Source organism: Mustela lutreola, chromosome 13, assembly GCF_030435805.1.
Source record: "Mustela lutreola isolate mMusLut2 chromosome 13, mMusLut2.pri, whole genome shotgun sequence".
NCBI classification, from domain to species: Eukaryota; Metazoa; Chordata; class Mammalia; order Carnivora; family Mustelidae; genus Mustela; species Mustela lutreola.
This window is the reverse complement of record NC_081302.1, coordinates 71,894,366-71,909,222: the sequence shown is the minus strand read 5'-3', so window position 1 is coordinate 71,909,222 and position 14,857 is coordinate 71,894,366. Positions and strand designations below refer to the sequence as shown.

At 33.0% G+C, this 14,857-nt stretch overlaps 1 protein-coding gene across 7 annotated transcripts in view; it reads left to right on the top strand.

Moving 5' to 3' along the window:
- Nucleotides 1-14,857, top strand: part of PDS5B (PDS5 cohesin associated factor B) — a 204,956-nt gene that overhangs the window by 135,000 nt on the left and 55,099 nt on the right. For all 7 annotated transcript variants that reach the window (XM_059144774.1, XM_059144775.1, XM_059144770.1 and 4 more), the window contains 2 exons: nucleotides 2,124-2,229; nucleotides 4,991-5,151. In XM_059144774.1, the coding sequence (XP_059000757.1) occupies nucleotides 2,124-2,229; nucleotides 4,991-5,151 (267 nt within the window). The remainder of the gene's footprint in view (nucleotides 1-2,123; nucleotides 2,230-4,990; nucleotides 5,152-14,857) is intronic.

Genomic DNA, 14,857 nt, shown 5'->3' with positions numbered 1-14,857 from the left:
GGGCTCTCTGCTCAGCAGGGAGCCTGCTTCCCTCTCTCTCTCTCTCTGCCTGCCTCTCCATCTACTTGTGATCTCTCTCTGTCAAATAAATTAATAAAATCTTTAAAAAAAAAAAAAAGCATATCGAAGCTAGTTATAGCAACTCCATTTATTGAAAAATTCTTCCCAATTAATTTGTAATTATTTCCTTACTATAATATAAATTCTTGTGTGGTTTGGATGCTTACTGAATTTTTGCTTTGGTTCATTTTTCTTTTGAGGTGTTAATGAAACATTTTTATTTTGTTGATAAAGTTCTTTGGTTAATTTTTGGTTAATTTCATCCTTTTCCCTCCCACTAAAATTAATTGGCTGTTCCCAAACGTTAATTGATTTTTCCAGTTGAGCCATAGAATGCATCTGTTGAATCTTGTCCCATACCAAGTTGTGTTCCCCTAATAACATTTGGAGATTGAGTGAAAAAATGTCGTGACTTGTCTGGACTTATTCAAATCTTGTGTTCCCCTTCGTGTAATTGTAGAGTTTACACATAGATTCTGTGCATGTAAAACTTATTTTATAATTTTAATTTGTCATTGTGAATAGATTTTTCCCCTCTCTCTATTCTTTGGGTGGTCTTGGCTGATATAGAAAAGCACTATTGATTTTTTTGTGTTTTGTTGGTATCACTTCACTGAACTAGTGTTTTTTTTAATAGTTTTTCAATTGATTACTTTTGGTTTTATAGGTTAATGCTTTTTCTCACAGATTTTTATATGACTGGCTCCTGTTCTTTGGTCATTAGCTCAGTTGTATCTCTTCAGACTTACCTTTTGTGGCTAAAGAATTTCACTTCTTGTTTTTGCCTACTTTGTGGTCATTATTGTTCCCTGATTATATTTTCTATGTATTTGCTTACTAATTTTTGGCCTTCCCTCACCAGATTTGAGAGCTTCATTCATGCTTTTTGTCATGGATGAAAATATTTTCTAAATATTTAAATATTATTTGGGATAGTTGGAGCTATAACAGTTGATTAATCAAAAAAAATGGGCAGAAAAGAAGAAAATATTCTCAAAGATATCTGCTTCTAAGGTGTCTGATAAATTTAAGAGGACCCTGCAAGAGAGACAGATATGTTTGACTCCTAGCTTGATCTTCAGTTTGAGTTCATGATATTTTTGTAGAAACATAGAACAACTAAACATTTTGAAGAACATTGAATAGTTGAATTTTCCTGCATTTAATACATATACTATGTCTCTAACGATGGTGTATGTTATTTATTTTTTATAAAAAGAACAAATACTTAAAAGTATAAATGACTGTTTTAGATAATTGGTATTAAATTATAAGTGTTTATTTTAAAAGAAGCTAGGTATGTTTTTAGAAGAAAATTTCAAAGCATATTGTTTCCTTTTTATCTATTCTAATTTCTAGTGAAGTTTTATTATGTATCTGTTATCTAGGTATTTTGAGACTTTTCGGGAACAGACCTATGTTTTTGGCTCTCACAACAGTGCCTGACACATAGTATTATTTGATAAATATAATTGATAAATATTTTGAAACTGCTTAATGTTGCCATTTATTCCTTGTTTCAGTATGCTTGTTCTATTTACTCAAGCAGTAATGAATTTCAGATAATTAGAAAATATCTAATCATGTGTTTGGGCATAATTCTTCCATAGAAAATACAAGAATAAAAATATAGGTAGCATTAATATACAGGCGTGACTCAGTTGTTAAGCATTCGGCTCAGGTCATGATCCCAGGGTCCTGGGATCAAGCCCTGCATTGGGCTCTCTGCATGGGGAGCCCTCTCCCAGTCCCCCTGCTTACATTTCCTCTCTTGCTGGGTCTCTCTCTGTCAAATAAATGAATAAAATCTTTAAAAAAAATAACAAATCATATAATATGTGGACTTCATTTGAATGGATGGGAAAAATGCTATTTTTGAAAAGAAGTATCTTAAAATACCTATTATAATTTTTTGTTTTGCCGTGATGTTTGGGAAACAGCTTTGTCAAATTTTTATGTGTTTGGATGTGGTATATATAGAAAATATTCATGATTATTTTTCTTAGACATCAGTAATAAAGAACAATTGAAAATATGACAATTTTTTTTTTGTCATACTTCAGTGCTCTTATTAAGCAAGTGAATAAATCAATAGATGGAACAGCAGATGATGAAGATGAGGGTGTTCCAACTGATCAAGCCATCAGGGCAGGTCTTGAACTGCTTAAGGTAAATATACTATGGTGAAATTAATTGCCAATTAGATAACTGTTTAACATACATGCAGTATATATTTTTTATTCTTGAGATTTGCTTCTTAAGTTTTTATAGAAACAAGTAAAATTTTCTCAATCATTTTAGGTAATTTAGAAATTACACATTTTCTCTAACATGTAAGCTAAATATTTTCAGGTTTAAACTGTATACTGTAGCCTACCTATATTAGTATTACATTACATTAGTAATGTATTACATTACTAGTAGTATTACATTAGTATTACATTAAAATAGTGGACCATTGGGGTGCCTGGGTGGTTCAGTCGTTAAGTGTCTGCCTTTGGCTCAGGTCATGATCCCAGCGTCCTGGAATTGAGCCTCACATTGGGCTCCCTGCTCAGCGGGAAGCCTGCTTCTCTCTCTCCCTCTGCTGCTCCCCTGCTTGTTTTCCCTCTCTTGCTGTGTTTCTCTCTGTCAAATAAATAAATAAAATCTTTACCAAAAAATAAAAAATAAATTAGTGGACTATAATTTGAAGTTTTCATTAGTGAGCAAAGAAAGTGCTAGCCCTACCAAACATGGAGCCAAATTCTTAGTAAAACTTCATTTTATGTTTTGTTAGCTAAAATATACTGCTGCCTTTTACTTATTATAAAAATATCAGCTAATTATTGACAACTTAGAAAATATAAAATTATAACGAAGATAACATTCATAAGCCTATCACACATAAACATTCCTTTTATTTTCCTTTTAATCTAGAAGAAAACGCACACTTATATAGTTGAGATCAGACCGAATATATACAATTTTGTATCTTGACTATTTTCCCTTATTAAATTATAAACACTTTTACCAGTGTTTTTTAAGGAAGTGTTTTTAAGAGTGTCAAAAAACAGATCTGATTTATGACTGTCATTTATTAGATGGATGCTTTTGGGCAAGTTCATTGCCTCTACTTCCTCATCTGTATTAGAGATAATAGTAGCCCTTATCTCACAGAGGGAGGACTTAATTAAGTCATGCACATATGTTTCCGAGCACAGTATCTGGCTCATAGTAAAAATATAAAAAACATTATTTTTTGAAATGGTGATTAGTCCACTTTTGCAGTGCCATAGAGTCCCAACTATCCCTTTGATATTTAGATTTTTCTAATTTTATTCTTCTTATAATGATACAAAGATAAATATATCAAAGATCTCTTGCTGATGTCTTCTTTTTTTAAATACTGGAACATAAAAAGAATAATTTTCAAAAAGTTTAGATGTATATACTTACTAAAATTCCTTTACAGAAAAATTATACCCATATATAATTCAGTTAGCAGTGAATGAAGGTGCCTATCCTGTCTTCACAAGCATAGAATATTATAAATCTTAAAGAGATTTTCTAATCTGATAAATAAAAATGTTTTTATTTGTGTAGTTATTGCAGTGAGGTATAGTCATTAGTGTTTTTCCTATGGTGATTTCATTATTTTTATCCCTTGTGTGTTTTCTCTCTCTTTTTTAATCTTGTGTTCATTTTCAACTGACATCTCAGCTTTTTGTTTTTTAAGTGGATTTGAATTTTTTATTCTCCTTTTTTATGGGACATATTTGATATATATTATAGAATACATTTTGTTTTTTATGTAACTTATAAGGTACAGTAATAAGGTGAATACAGTGAAAAGTAAATAAGATACTGACTCGAATAGAGTACTAATGATACTGTTGAAGTTCCCTGAGTAGTTTTTTAACGTGATTCACTTCTCCCAGGTATAGTTGTTCTGAATTGTTCTGTTGTTTGGGGTTTATTATTCATTCTCTTATTGTCCATTTAGTTTTATCATCTGTGACTATCTGTGTATCTCTAAGTAACATCACTTATTTTTCTTGTTTCTGAGTCTTACAAATACAGTATTATACTTAATGTATTTTTCTCCTGCTTGCTTGTTTTTATATTCCATATTTTGATCCCACTTGTTTATTTTAAGCTTAGAAATGCTGTCTTAAAAAAAATAAAAGAAATGCTGTCTTGTTCAGAGGATTTTTATTGTTTTTGTTTTTCAATCTAAAATACCACTCATCTGAAATTTATTTTGAAAGTATGTATTGTGGGGGAGGATCTAATTGGATTGTCTCCAAATAGCTGTGTATTTTTATCAGAGACTATTTATTAAAAATCCCATCCATTTTCATTTTCTGTTCCTTCTTTATAATGTATATTACTCTATGTAATCCAAGTTCTTATATATGCTTGGACTAAAAAGTTCCACTTTTTCTGTTTTGTTTCTTCTGATGTTAGTACCATGTTGATTTGATAATGGTAACAGGTGTAAATGTTACGGTATCTTTTATGATCTATTGTTTTACCCTCTTTTTTAAATAACTTTTTTTTCCAAAAATGTTATTAGTCTCTTCTAATGACCTTTATTTAGAAGACTAGGGCTATTTTGTTAAATTCTCTCTCCTCCTTTGTTAAATTCTATTCTCATCCTCCAAAAAACCCAAACATTAACCAAAATCTAAATTATTTTGAGTAGAATTATATTGAGTAATTTAATTTTCAAAGAAAAGACTTTGTTAGCTCATGCAGTCTTCCTACACTGGAACATATCTGGTACATGTTTAAGTTTTAAACTTTATCTGTAGTGCTTTCATGTACATATTAGCGTAATTCTTTTTATATTTACTTTGATTTGAGTATTTCCAGTATGTAATATTTTGGATTTATATTGTAAAAATGGAAAAGGCTTACAGATCATTTTTGTGACTCATTTTTTAAGGTACTTTCATTTACACATCCCATCTCCTTTCATTCTGCTGAAACATTTGAATCTCTCCTGGCTTGTCTGAAAATGGATGATGAAAAAGTAGCAGAAGCTGCACTCCAAATTTTTAAAAACACAGGAAGCAAAATTGAAGAAGATTTCCCACATATCAGATCGTAAGTTTATTCTGATAAATAATTTAGAAAATGAACAAATAATTTACTGTTTCTTGATTTATGTAATAGTTGGAATTTTTTAAGTTTTGAGGAAATTGTGTCTCAGTTATCTTAAGTTTATACCATTCAGTTTAGATTCTCATTTTCTGGGGGAATAGCACTGATTGGTATTTTAGAGGTATTCATGAAAGTGTGGAACAAACATGGCATTTCTTTCTGAAGCATTGATTTTGCTTAAATATTTTAATGAAAACAATTTTATAGTAAAACATTCTCTTCATATAGTGTGGCATAGAATCAGTAATTAATGTGAATTTAAGGTCTAATGGTAAATTTCAAGGGAGTTTCAGCAGGTCTCTTCACTATACTCCATGATTAAAGGTATTGAATTAAACATTTTGAGAAGCAGTGCTTAATTTGACTCAGGGAAGCATGGAATAAACATCAAAACAGCAGTGTATTTTTCTATGTGTTTTAGTATTTCCAAAAATTGGAAATTGTGCTGTTATCCTTGGGATTTCTAATGCTGGTTCATTATTCAAGATTCTGTGATACCTCAAAACAATAAGTCTTCATTTTCTATGGATCCCTGCTTACTTCTTTATATGCATCTCTCCACCCTGTTCCTGGAGGGTATATCTGATAGTTGGTTCTGGTCTTGCCATAGTTCTAGGTGGTTAGTTTTACATGTACCTCATTCTTCTGGCTTAGCCACTAGTCCAGTTAGTTGTGGTTGGGGTAGTATGCTTCTTTATGTGGATGAAAAACCTCAGAAGGAGACTGGACAAAGGTAGCTCTTAAAATCTCAGTTATACTTTTTGTTATTCCTTTTTGTTCATATGAACTTAATTTTAGAGACTATTACTAGGACAAAGGCGTTATTTAAATGATCTTTGAAACATACCAGAATTTTGTAATCATATTCTCTTTGACTAGAGTAGGAAACTTTATTGCTTAGAATGGACTCCTTGGGGCTCCCTGATGGCTCAGTTGATAAGCGTCTGCCTTTGGCTCTAGTCATGATGCCCTGGTCATGATCCCTGAGTCCTGGAATCGATTTCTGAGTCCAGCTCCCTGTAGGGAGCCTGCTTCTCACTCTTGCTCTGCCCTTCCCCCATGCTCATACTCTCTCTCTCTCTCTCTGTCAAATAAATAAATAAAATCTTTCAAAGAAAAAATAAAGCTGACTTCTTTATTTTTAAGGGAATGCAGAGCATGAATTTTCCTTTGAATGATGCTATGATTCTCCAGATCAGAGATCAGTTTGGAGATATATACAAACAATACATAACTCTATGTTACTGAATGCCCACTTACTGTACTATCTCATTTAAACCTATTAACAGTTTAATAAAGTGTAGAAATTATCGTAATCTTCCAAATGAGAAATCTGATATTCACTTAAGGTAAATGGTTTTGGGTCATATAGCTAGCAAGTAGAAGAATGAAGATTTGAATTTAGGCCTATTTGTCTGAATGCCTGTGGTACCATATCCATAATGGCATAGTTCCTTTCTTAATTAGGGTTTTGGGCAAGTTTTAGTTTGATATATTCACTGGGAGGATTTTATTCTTATTCTAGACTCTTTCCTAGTACACTTAATATCTTAAAGAGGCTTCATTTGATATATTTATAGAACTACAAGAGCAAGATTGAAAGATGGACATTTAAATGCAAAGGGCATTTTAAAACATCTGCTGCTTTAATATGAAACTGAAGTACTTAACAATTATTTGATTTATACTCTGAGTATATTACAAATGTTTCTTATGAGAAAAATCAACTGATATTGAATACCTGCGGTGTGTGCATGCACTGTTCTTGATGAAGTAGTTCATAGTATATGTCTTCAGGAGATAAAATATGTATGCATATTTTATGTTTTAAATGATTAACTTGAGTGAGTGGATATTGAAGAAAAATGATAAAGTTGTGTTTTTATTAAATTATCTTCCCTTGAATTCACCAAAATAATTCTGAAGAACCAAAAGAAAAATGTATCTTAAGTGGAAGCTACCACAAACTGGATAGAATTTTTGCTAAGTAAGTCATCCAGAGTGAATTGAATGTGAGAACATTGACAGTTGATACACATATTCCTGAATCCAGAGAATCAAGAGAATAGTAAGTGTTCTGTTGTTTGCTAATTTAGAGGAGGAGGTTGAGGTGTAGGCAGGTTTTGAGAGAAATAAGAAAAGTCTCATTTCTGCTGTCTTAGAACAAAAGGAGAGACTTGATGGTCACACCATTTTTCTGTGGACTGACCTGTTTTCCTTAGCAGGAGGAGCAAAGCTTAGAGGTGAGGCTTAGTAGAACTGTGAAGCAAATGCCTTACTACCAACTTGATAGGCACAGAAAAAATTGTGTGCTTCCCCACTAAACAAAAATGGTGATGTACTATGGTTTCTGTTCTGACTCCTCCTGTCTCTCTTGAGTCTGGCTCACTCCCAGAGTAGGCAGATATGCCAAAATTAAGAGTCCTCTTATAGGATATAGCCATAGTCCATGTGCTAGCTAGTTCTCATCACTGGCAGGTTTTTTCAGTAGATTCAGAAATTACACAGAGATAAAGGACTTACTACATTTAGTTCCAGGCCCTTCCTCCATGCTACTCACTTGGCCAACTGATTAATGAGTTGGGAGCTTTGATGTTAATTTTTTAAGAGTGGTACCCAAAGATCAGTTATTAGATGTTAATTTTTAAAGAGAGGCATCCTGTGAGTTATCAGGGAGATAATATTTGCCTTTGTGTTTAAATGGCAGAGCCAGAGAATTTCTTTTGTTCAAAGATGAGTTAACAGAGTACACATAAATTAACAAATATGAAACCTGAGCAGATATTTTAATATTCCAAAGAAAGCAGATAATAAACTCTTTGGGAGAACTGAGTTTTTCTAAGAAAAAAGAAAATTTTAAACCATTCTAAACTGCCAAGAAAGTTAAGCAGCAAATGATATCTGGAAAAATAAGAGAACAAAAATAATATATATAAAAGGAGTAGCAGAACTAAGGATAAAGATCACAGGAACATACTTCTATTATAAAGTATAATTTATTATGAGCAGCAAGGAGCAGAATAATTATCAAAAATGTAATTAGTGGGACGCCTGGGTGGCTCGGTTGGTTAGGCAGCTGCCTTCGGCTCGGGTCGTGATCCCAGCGTCCTGGGATCGAGTCCCATATCCGGCTCCTTGCTCCGCAGGGAGCCTGCTTCTCCGTCTGACTCTGCCTTCCACTCTGTCTGCCTGTGCTCGCTCTCGCTCACTCTCTCTGACAAATAAATAGAAAATCTTTAAAAAAAAAAAAAAATGTAATTAGTAAGCTAGAGATAGAGCATGAGGAAATTACATAGAACGTGGAAAGAGTGGGCATAGAAATGAAGGCAGTTAAAGAAAATAATTTGCAGATACTGAAAAGTCCTAATTGGTTTCTGTGAAGGAAACAAGAGAATAATGGAAAATGGAGAATAGTAAAAAGAAACAAAAACCAGAAAACAATAAACTTGTTTAGAATGAATGAAAATGTCACTCTGGAAATCAAGAGGACTCATGTTCTAGGAACATCTTGGTGGAAATTTACTGAATTTTCAGGGAGTACAGAAGTGATTTCACAAACATCAATAGCAAAGGAAAGGAAGTATATTATGTACAGTGGAAAAAGAAAGATGTTCACTTCTCTCAACCACATAAGATTTCTGAAATTAATGATTCAACCGCTAGAGCATTTACAGGGACAAAAAAAATACTAACTGAAGAATTTCCTGAGTAGCCAAGTGGGCTTAAGGACAAAGGAGGATATTCTTTAAAACATAAAACTCAGGAAATGAATTAATTAACCATTTTATATTGTGAATCTTGTCTACCAAGGTATATACTCTTCCCCTTTGCATTCACTTTTACTTGCACATCTAAATCCAACTTTTGTTTTCCTTTTGTTTGCATATCGGATTGTCTTTTTTCATCGCTTTTCTTTCTATTTAAATTTTAGATGTGTTTATATCTATGGTTTAAATATTTGAAAACTTGGATTTTACCCTAAGGATGATGTAAATAAATAAAACTGGCTCAAGAAGAATGGGAGAAAACCTAATTAGGCTGTAATTATTTAAAAAAATTTGAGAAAAGTGCCAGTGGAAGTGTGTGTTATTGGAAGTATTTCACGTCTACCAGAAACCAAGCATTCTAATTCTTTTTAATTGTTTGAAGCATAGGAAAAAAATCAGATTACTTCTTTCATAAAGCCAAGATAACAAGCAGGAGGCTTAAACTGGATAACAGATATTCCTTCAAAAGAAAACTTAAGACAGATCTTACTAATTTTGCTGCAAAAATTGTAAGTAAATTTTTAGTAAAAAGAGAGTTTACTACAGTAAAACAAAGATAAGCTATGGCTGGGGTGCTTGGGTGCCTTGGTCACTTTGGCTCAAGTCATGATCTCAGGGTCCTGGAATTGAGCCCCGTGTCCAGCCCCTGTAGGACTCTGGGCTCCTAGCTTCTGGCTCAGCGGGGAGTCTGTTTCTTCCTCTTCCCTGCCACCCCTGCCCCACCCCCACCAGTGATCTCTCTCACAGATAAATAAAATCTTTTTTAAAAAATTTCAAAAATATATATTATGGTCAAATGTGAAGTTTGGTGTTAGTAAGCCTAATATTCATGTTATAATTTATTATAATATTGAGTAAAAGGGAAAAGGGCACATAGTAGGCCATTCTGATAGATGCTAAAGGGGCTTTTGATAAAAATATGTGTCTTATTTTTAATTAAACCCAATAAAATAAGATTAAGTGTTTTTGTAACATAATAAATTTTTCTCAAACCAATAAGCATTGTCCTGTAGTAAACACTAAAAACATTCCCAGTAAAATTAGGAACAAAATGAGGAAAATACACTATCTCTGCCATGATTTAACATTGTTTTAGAAGCATTAGCTAATGTAATTAAATAAAATAAAGTAATAGGTACATTGCTGTAAAGGAGAAAGCAAAGTTATCATGGCATTTCATGGAAAATCCAAGGGAATCCAACTGAAAATACCAAAACCAAAACCACGGTAGCCAAAATAAGTATGTAAAAATCCAGAGCTTTCCTTATATACCACTAACAACTTTTTGAAAATATTGTAGGAGTAAAAACCAGAAAGCCTCGGAGTAAACTATACAAGAAACTTGCAACCTTATAATAGTGAGTGGAGGAAAATAATATTTAATGAAAGAATTATTTAGGAAAAGTTATATTACCCACTAAATAACTGGCAAGCTGTTTTGAAAGGAAAAATCAATATAGACTGCTTATCTTGGTTTTTCATAAATTTGAGATGAGTCCAAGATTTTCAAAGATTTAATATATAAAATGAATTAATAAAAGTACTAATAATAACCAGCACATTTCTATAACTCCTTTTTTTGTGATTAAAGGGATGCTAATGCCAAGTTATGAAATACTGATGGATTGTATAATTAAATATCCACTTGTTAAAATATATTTATAGAGCCCTACTGTATATAAGGTACTGGAGTATATAAGGTTCTGTTGAAATGAACAAACTCTGCCCTTATATTTTAGTGGGGGAGAACACCATTTAGATAAAAGCAAAAATCATGAAATAAGTTAGAAATGCAAATGGTATGCTGGGAAACTATTTTCAATATGCATAACTTAGAAAAAGTTTCTTTAATGTATAAAGACTCTTAACAGAAGTATAACAGGTTTCAGAGTAGAATACTAGCAAAGGAAATTAACAGGAAATTCATAAACTGGAAATCCTTCCAGCCCCTCAAATCAATCAAGAAAAGACATTTATGCCTACTAATACTAATTGAGGCAAATACAAATAAAAATATGTATGTGCTATAACCAGTGTTAGCTAGCATTCCAACAAAACTCTCTTGATTGGATTATAAATTGATTCAGCTTTTCTGAGTTGGTAGTGTGGTAATGCATACAAACTTAAAATGCATGCAGTCTTCAGCACTGCAGTTTCATTTTCAGGAACTTACCCCGGAGATAATTAGAAAAGGTATCTACCTAATGATTATGTGGGTCAGAGCCCAGTCAGAGAAACAGAAACCATATCAGGTATTTTTTTTTTCAAGATTTTTTTCTTATTTATTTATTCGACAGACAGAGATCACAAGTAGTAGGCAGTGAGGCAGGCAGAGAGAGAAGCTGGGGAAGCAGGCTACCTGCTGAGCAGACAGCCTGACGTGGGGCTCAATCCCAGCACCCTGGGATCATGACCTGAGCTGAAAGCAGAGGCTTTAACCCACTGAGCCACCCAGGTGCCCCGCATATCAGGTATTTTAAACATAAATTAATTAATACAGACGTTTGAAGGATGAAAGAGCAACAGGTTGCTTTGGTAACCCAGAGATTATGAATTGCTGGAAGCTGCAACCACCCTTAGGGCTGGAGGAACAATTGAGAGAAGTGGTGTTAAGAACTGTCCATTGGATGGAAGAGCCCTGTCAATATCACCTAACTAGCTGACACTGTAGGAGTATCCTAACTGTTGCTGGGGGAGTGGTGAAACTACTGCACAGAATGCCTGAAGAAGCTCTGGGGTCTCTTATTGGAAGAACCTAAACATGAAGCCAGCTCTTGAGGGAGTCTAGGAAATGTAATTTCAGATTTATATCTCTAGGATCTCAGAGCAGATTATGGGAGGCTTAAACCTTAAAGCTCAGAAACAGTATGTAAATAACTAGCATAGATGTTCATGGTTTTGTTAAGATGAAAAAAAAAATCCAAAATATTTAAATGCTCATCAGGTTAGACTGGTTAGAGTAGTTGTGGTATAGCTATCCACTAAAGAGCCATATGGCCATTAAAATTGACAAAGGAGGTTCTCTCCAGCATTGTTGGTGAAAAAATGTTTCCAAATACTTTGTATTTTGTATCCTCATTTACTTAATATATGTGTGCATGTAAGGGAAATTTTAGACATATATTCACTAAAATATTAACAGTAATTATTTTAGGGTAGTGGAATTTTGAGTGTTTTCTTCAGTAGTTTTTAAACGTGTTTTTCAGTATTGTTTGCGTTTTCTACATGTGTATGATTATCATCAGGGGAAAAAAATTGAATTAGAAAATCATTTAGCAAGGGAATGAAGTATTTCTTTTAATAGCAACGTAGTGGCAGAAAAACAATCAGAAGATAGTTGTTTTATTTACATTTCACTAACATCTCAGACTCTGCCTTGTACTTTAGAATTCTTGAAAGTGTTTTTTCTTCTTTGTTTATTGTTTTGGTTTATTTCTGTTTTTCTGTTTAAATGAGTATGCAAAACATTGGATGAGCATAAAATTTCTCATTCTGTCTTTAAAAATTCCAACCCAAATTGCTTTTTACATGTGTGTGACCTGTAATTTTCTCTTGATTACTGAGAAAAGGGATTATGGATGTTTGAATTGGCAAGTCTGATCTATGAGAAGACCCATCTTATCTAGGGAGTTTAGTACTGAAGTCACCAGGAGTTAATAGTTTTTCATTTCACAAAGGAGCCACAAACCATAGACTAAAAGGTTTGTTTGGTGAGACTCTGCTTCTTATACATTTTATTACTGAAATTTTCAAACATAGAAGTAGCTAGAATATTATAATGAACTCCCATGTATCCAAAAACTAGCTTATGTATGAATAATGTAAACAGCTGCTTTTGATTAATTTCTAATGTATGTACTCCCCATTCCCCTTATGTTTGAAAGCAAATGACGGACTATATATATCGTTTCATCTGTAACATCTAAGTATCTCTAAAGATAAGAACTCTTTAAAAAAAAAAAAAAGCATAATGCCTTTATCACATAGTTAACATCAGTTGTTTAATGTTAATAATATCTAATTTTCTCAAAAATGTAATTTTTAAAGATTTTTTAAAATCAGGATCCACATTGTTATTTGTTGATAAATCTCTTAAAGTGCTTTGTTTCCTGTAGGCTCCCCCTCCAATTCTCTTTTTCTCTTTGTATTCGATGAAGAAACTGGGTTTCTCTTGCAGAGTTTCATATAGACTGGTTTTTGCTAATTGTATGCCTTTGGCATATTTTAATGGGTTTCTTATATTTTCTCTAAAGTGATAGTTCAGTGCAGAGGCCTGGTTGGATTCCAGTTCAACTTTTTTGTTGTTATAGAACCACTTTATGGTAATGTGTTTTTCTGTAAGGAGGCACATGATATCTGTTTACTTCTCTTTTTATGATGTTAGTAACTGATGAGACGTAGTAATTAATGGTGATATTCTGTCATTCTTCACTACTAGCTGAATACTTTTAGAAAGAGGAACTTTTTGTCTATTTTCTGGTTCCCCAGTGTTGCATCTGTTTAGGAAAGGCAGATTAAATGCTGTTGTTTTTTGTGTGTTATATAACAGTGTTCAAAATAGTGAGTTTACTAGCATCCTCCAAATGTGTCCAAATAACTTATTATCTTTTTAAAATATCATGCTCAGATTTATTTGAATACATACATTTACCATTTCTGTTGGTCTTCATTTTTTTATGAGACTGACGTGCTGCCTATTGCGCTAAGGAGGCACCTAGTCTTTGTTTTTTTAGATATCCATATTTTCATCTGGTATCATTTTATTCTTGAATAACTTTAATATTTCTTATTGTATAGTTCTGCTTTTAAGTACCTAACTTAGTTTTTCTTTTTCTGGAAAAAAAAAATCTTTATTTTTGCCTTCATTATTGAAAGACATTTTTTCCTCAGAATTGTAGGTTGATAGTTATTATCATTTCTTACCTAAAAGATGTCACTCCATTATTTTCTGGACTGGATAGATTTTGATAAGTGTTCCTCTGTATGTATTGTGTATTTTTTTTTTCAGACAGTGTTTAAGATTTTTTTTCTTTATCACTGTTTTACCAAATTGATAATGGTATATCTTGGAATGGTTTATGTTTCCCCTGCTTGAGGCTTGTTGAGATTTTGGGGACTGTGGGTCTGTTTCCATCAGATTTGGAAAAATTGTGGCTATAATTTCTTCAAATTTGTTTTCTGTTCTCCCCTCCTCACCTCTTTGTTTTCTGGGACTCTGGTTGCATGTACTTTTGACTACTTAATAATGTCTTTCAGGTCACTGATGCCCGATTCTTATCTCCCCCCTTGTTTTGTTTTGTTTTACTTTACATAGTTTCTATTGCTGTGTATTCAAGTTCACTGATTTTTTCTTCTGTAACATATAATCTACTTTTGATTCTATTAATATATATTTCATTGCAGGCTTTGTATTTTTCATATTTAGTAGTTCCATTTCGGTCTTTTTAATGTATTTCATTTCTGTTCTCATCATATTCATGTTTTCTTCTTGGGCATGTGGAGCATATTCATAATGGTGGTTTTAATGTCCTTGTTAATTTTGTCACCTGTAACACTTTTGGGCCTATTTCTGTTGATGAATTTTTTTTCGTGGTTTTGTATTACAAGGTCTTCTACTGTGGCTGGTGGAAGCGTGAAATCACTAGCAGCCTTGCATGTGTCAGGGAATTTTTTAGCTTACTTTTTCCAGTGTTCTTTTACTGGTCTCAGGTAGTTTTTTTCTCATGCATGGCACTGATCATTATTCAGCCAGTGACTTGGGACACCCCTCTGTGGATATGCAGAATTCAAGCTCTCTTGCTGTCTTTGTAGCTCCCTCCTCTGTGGAACTCTGCCCTAGAAATTATAGCTGCCTCAATTCCCATCTCGGTCTCTCTCAACTC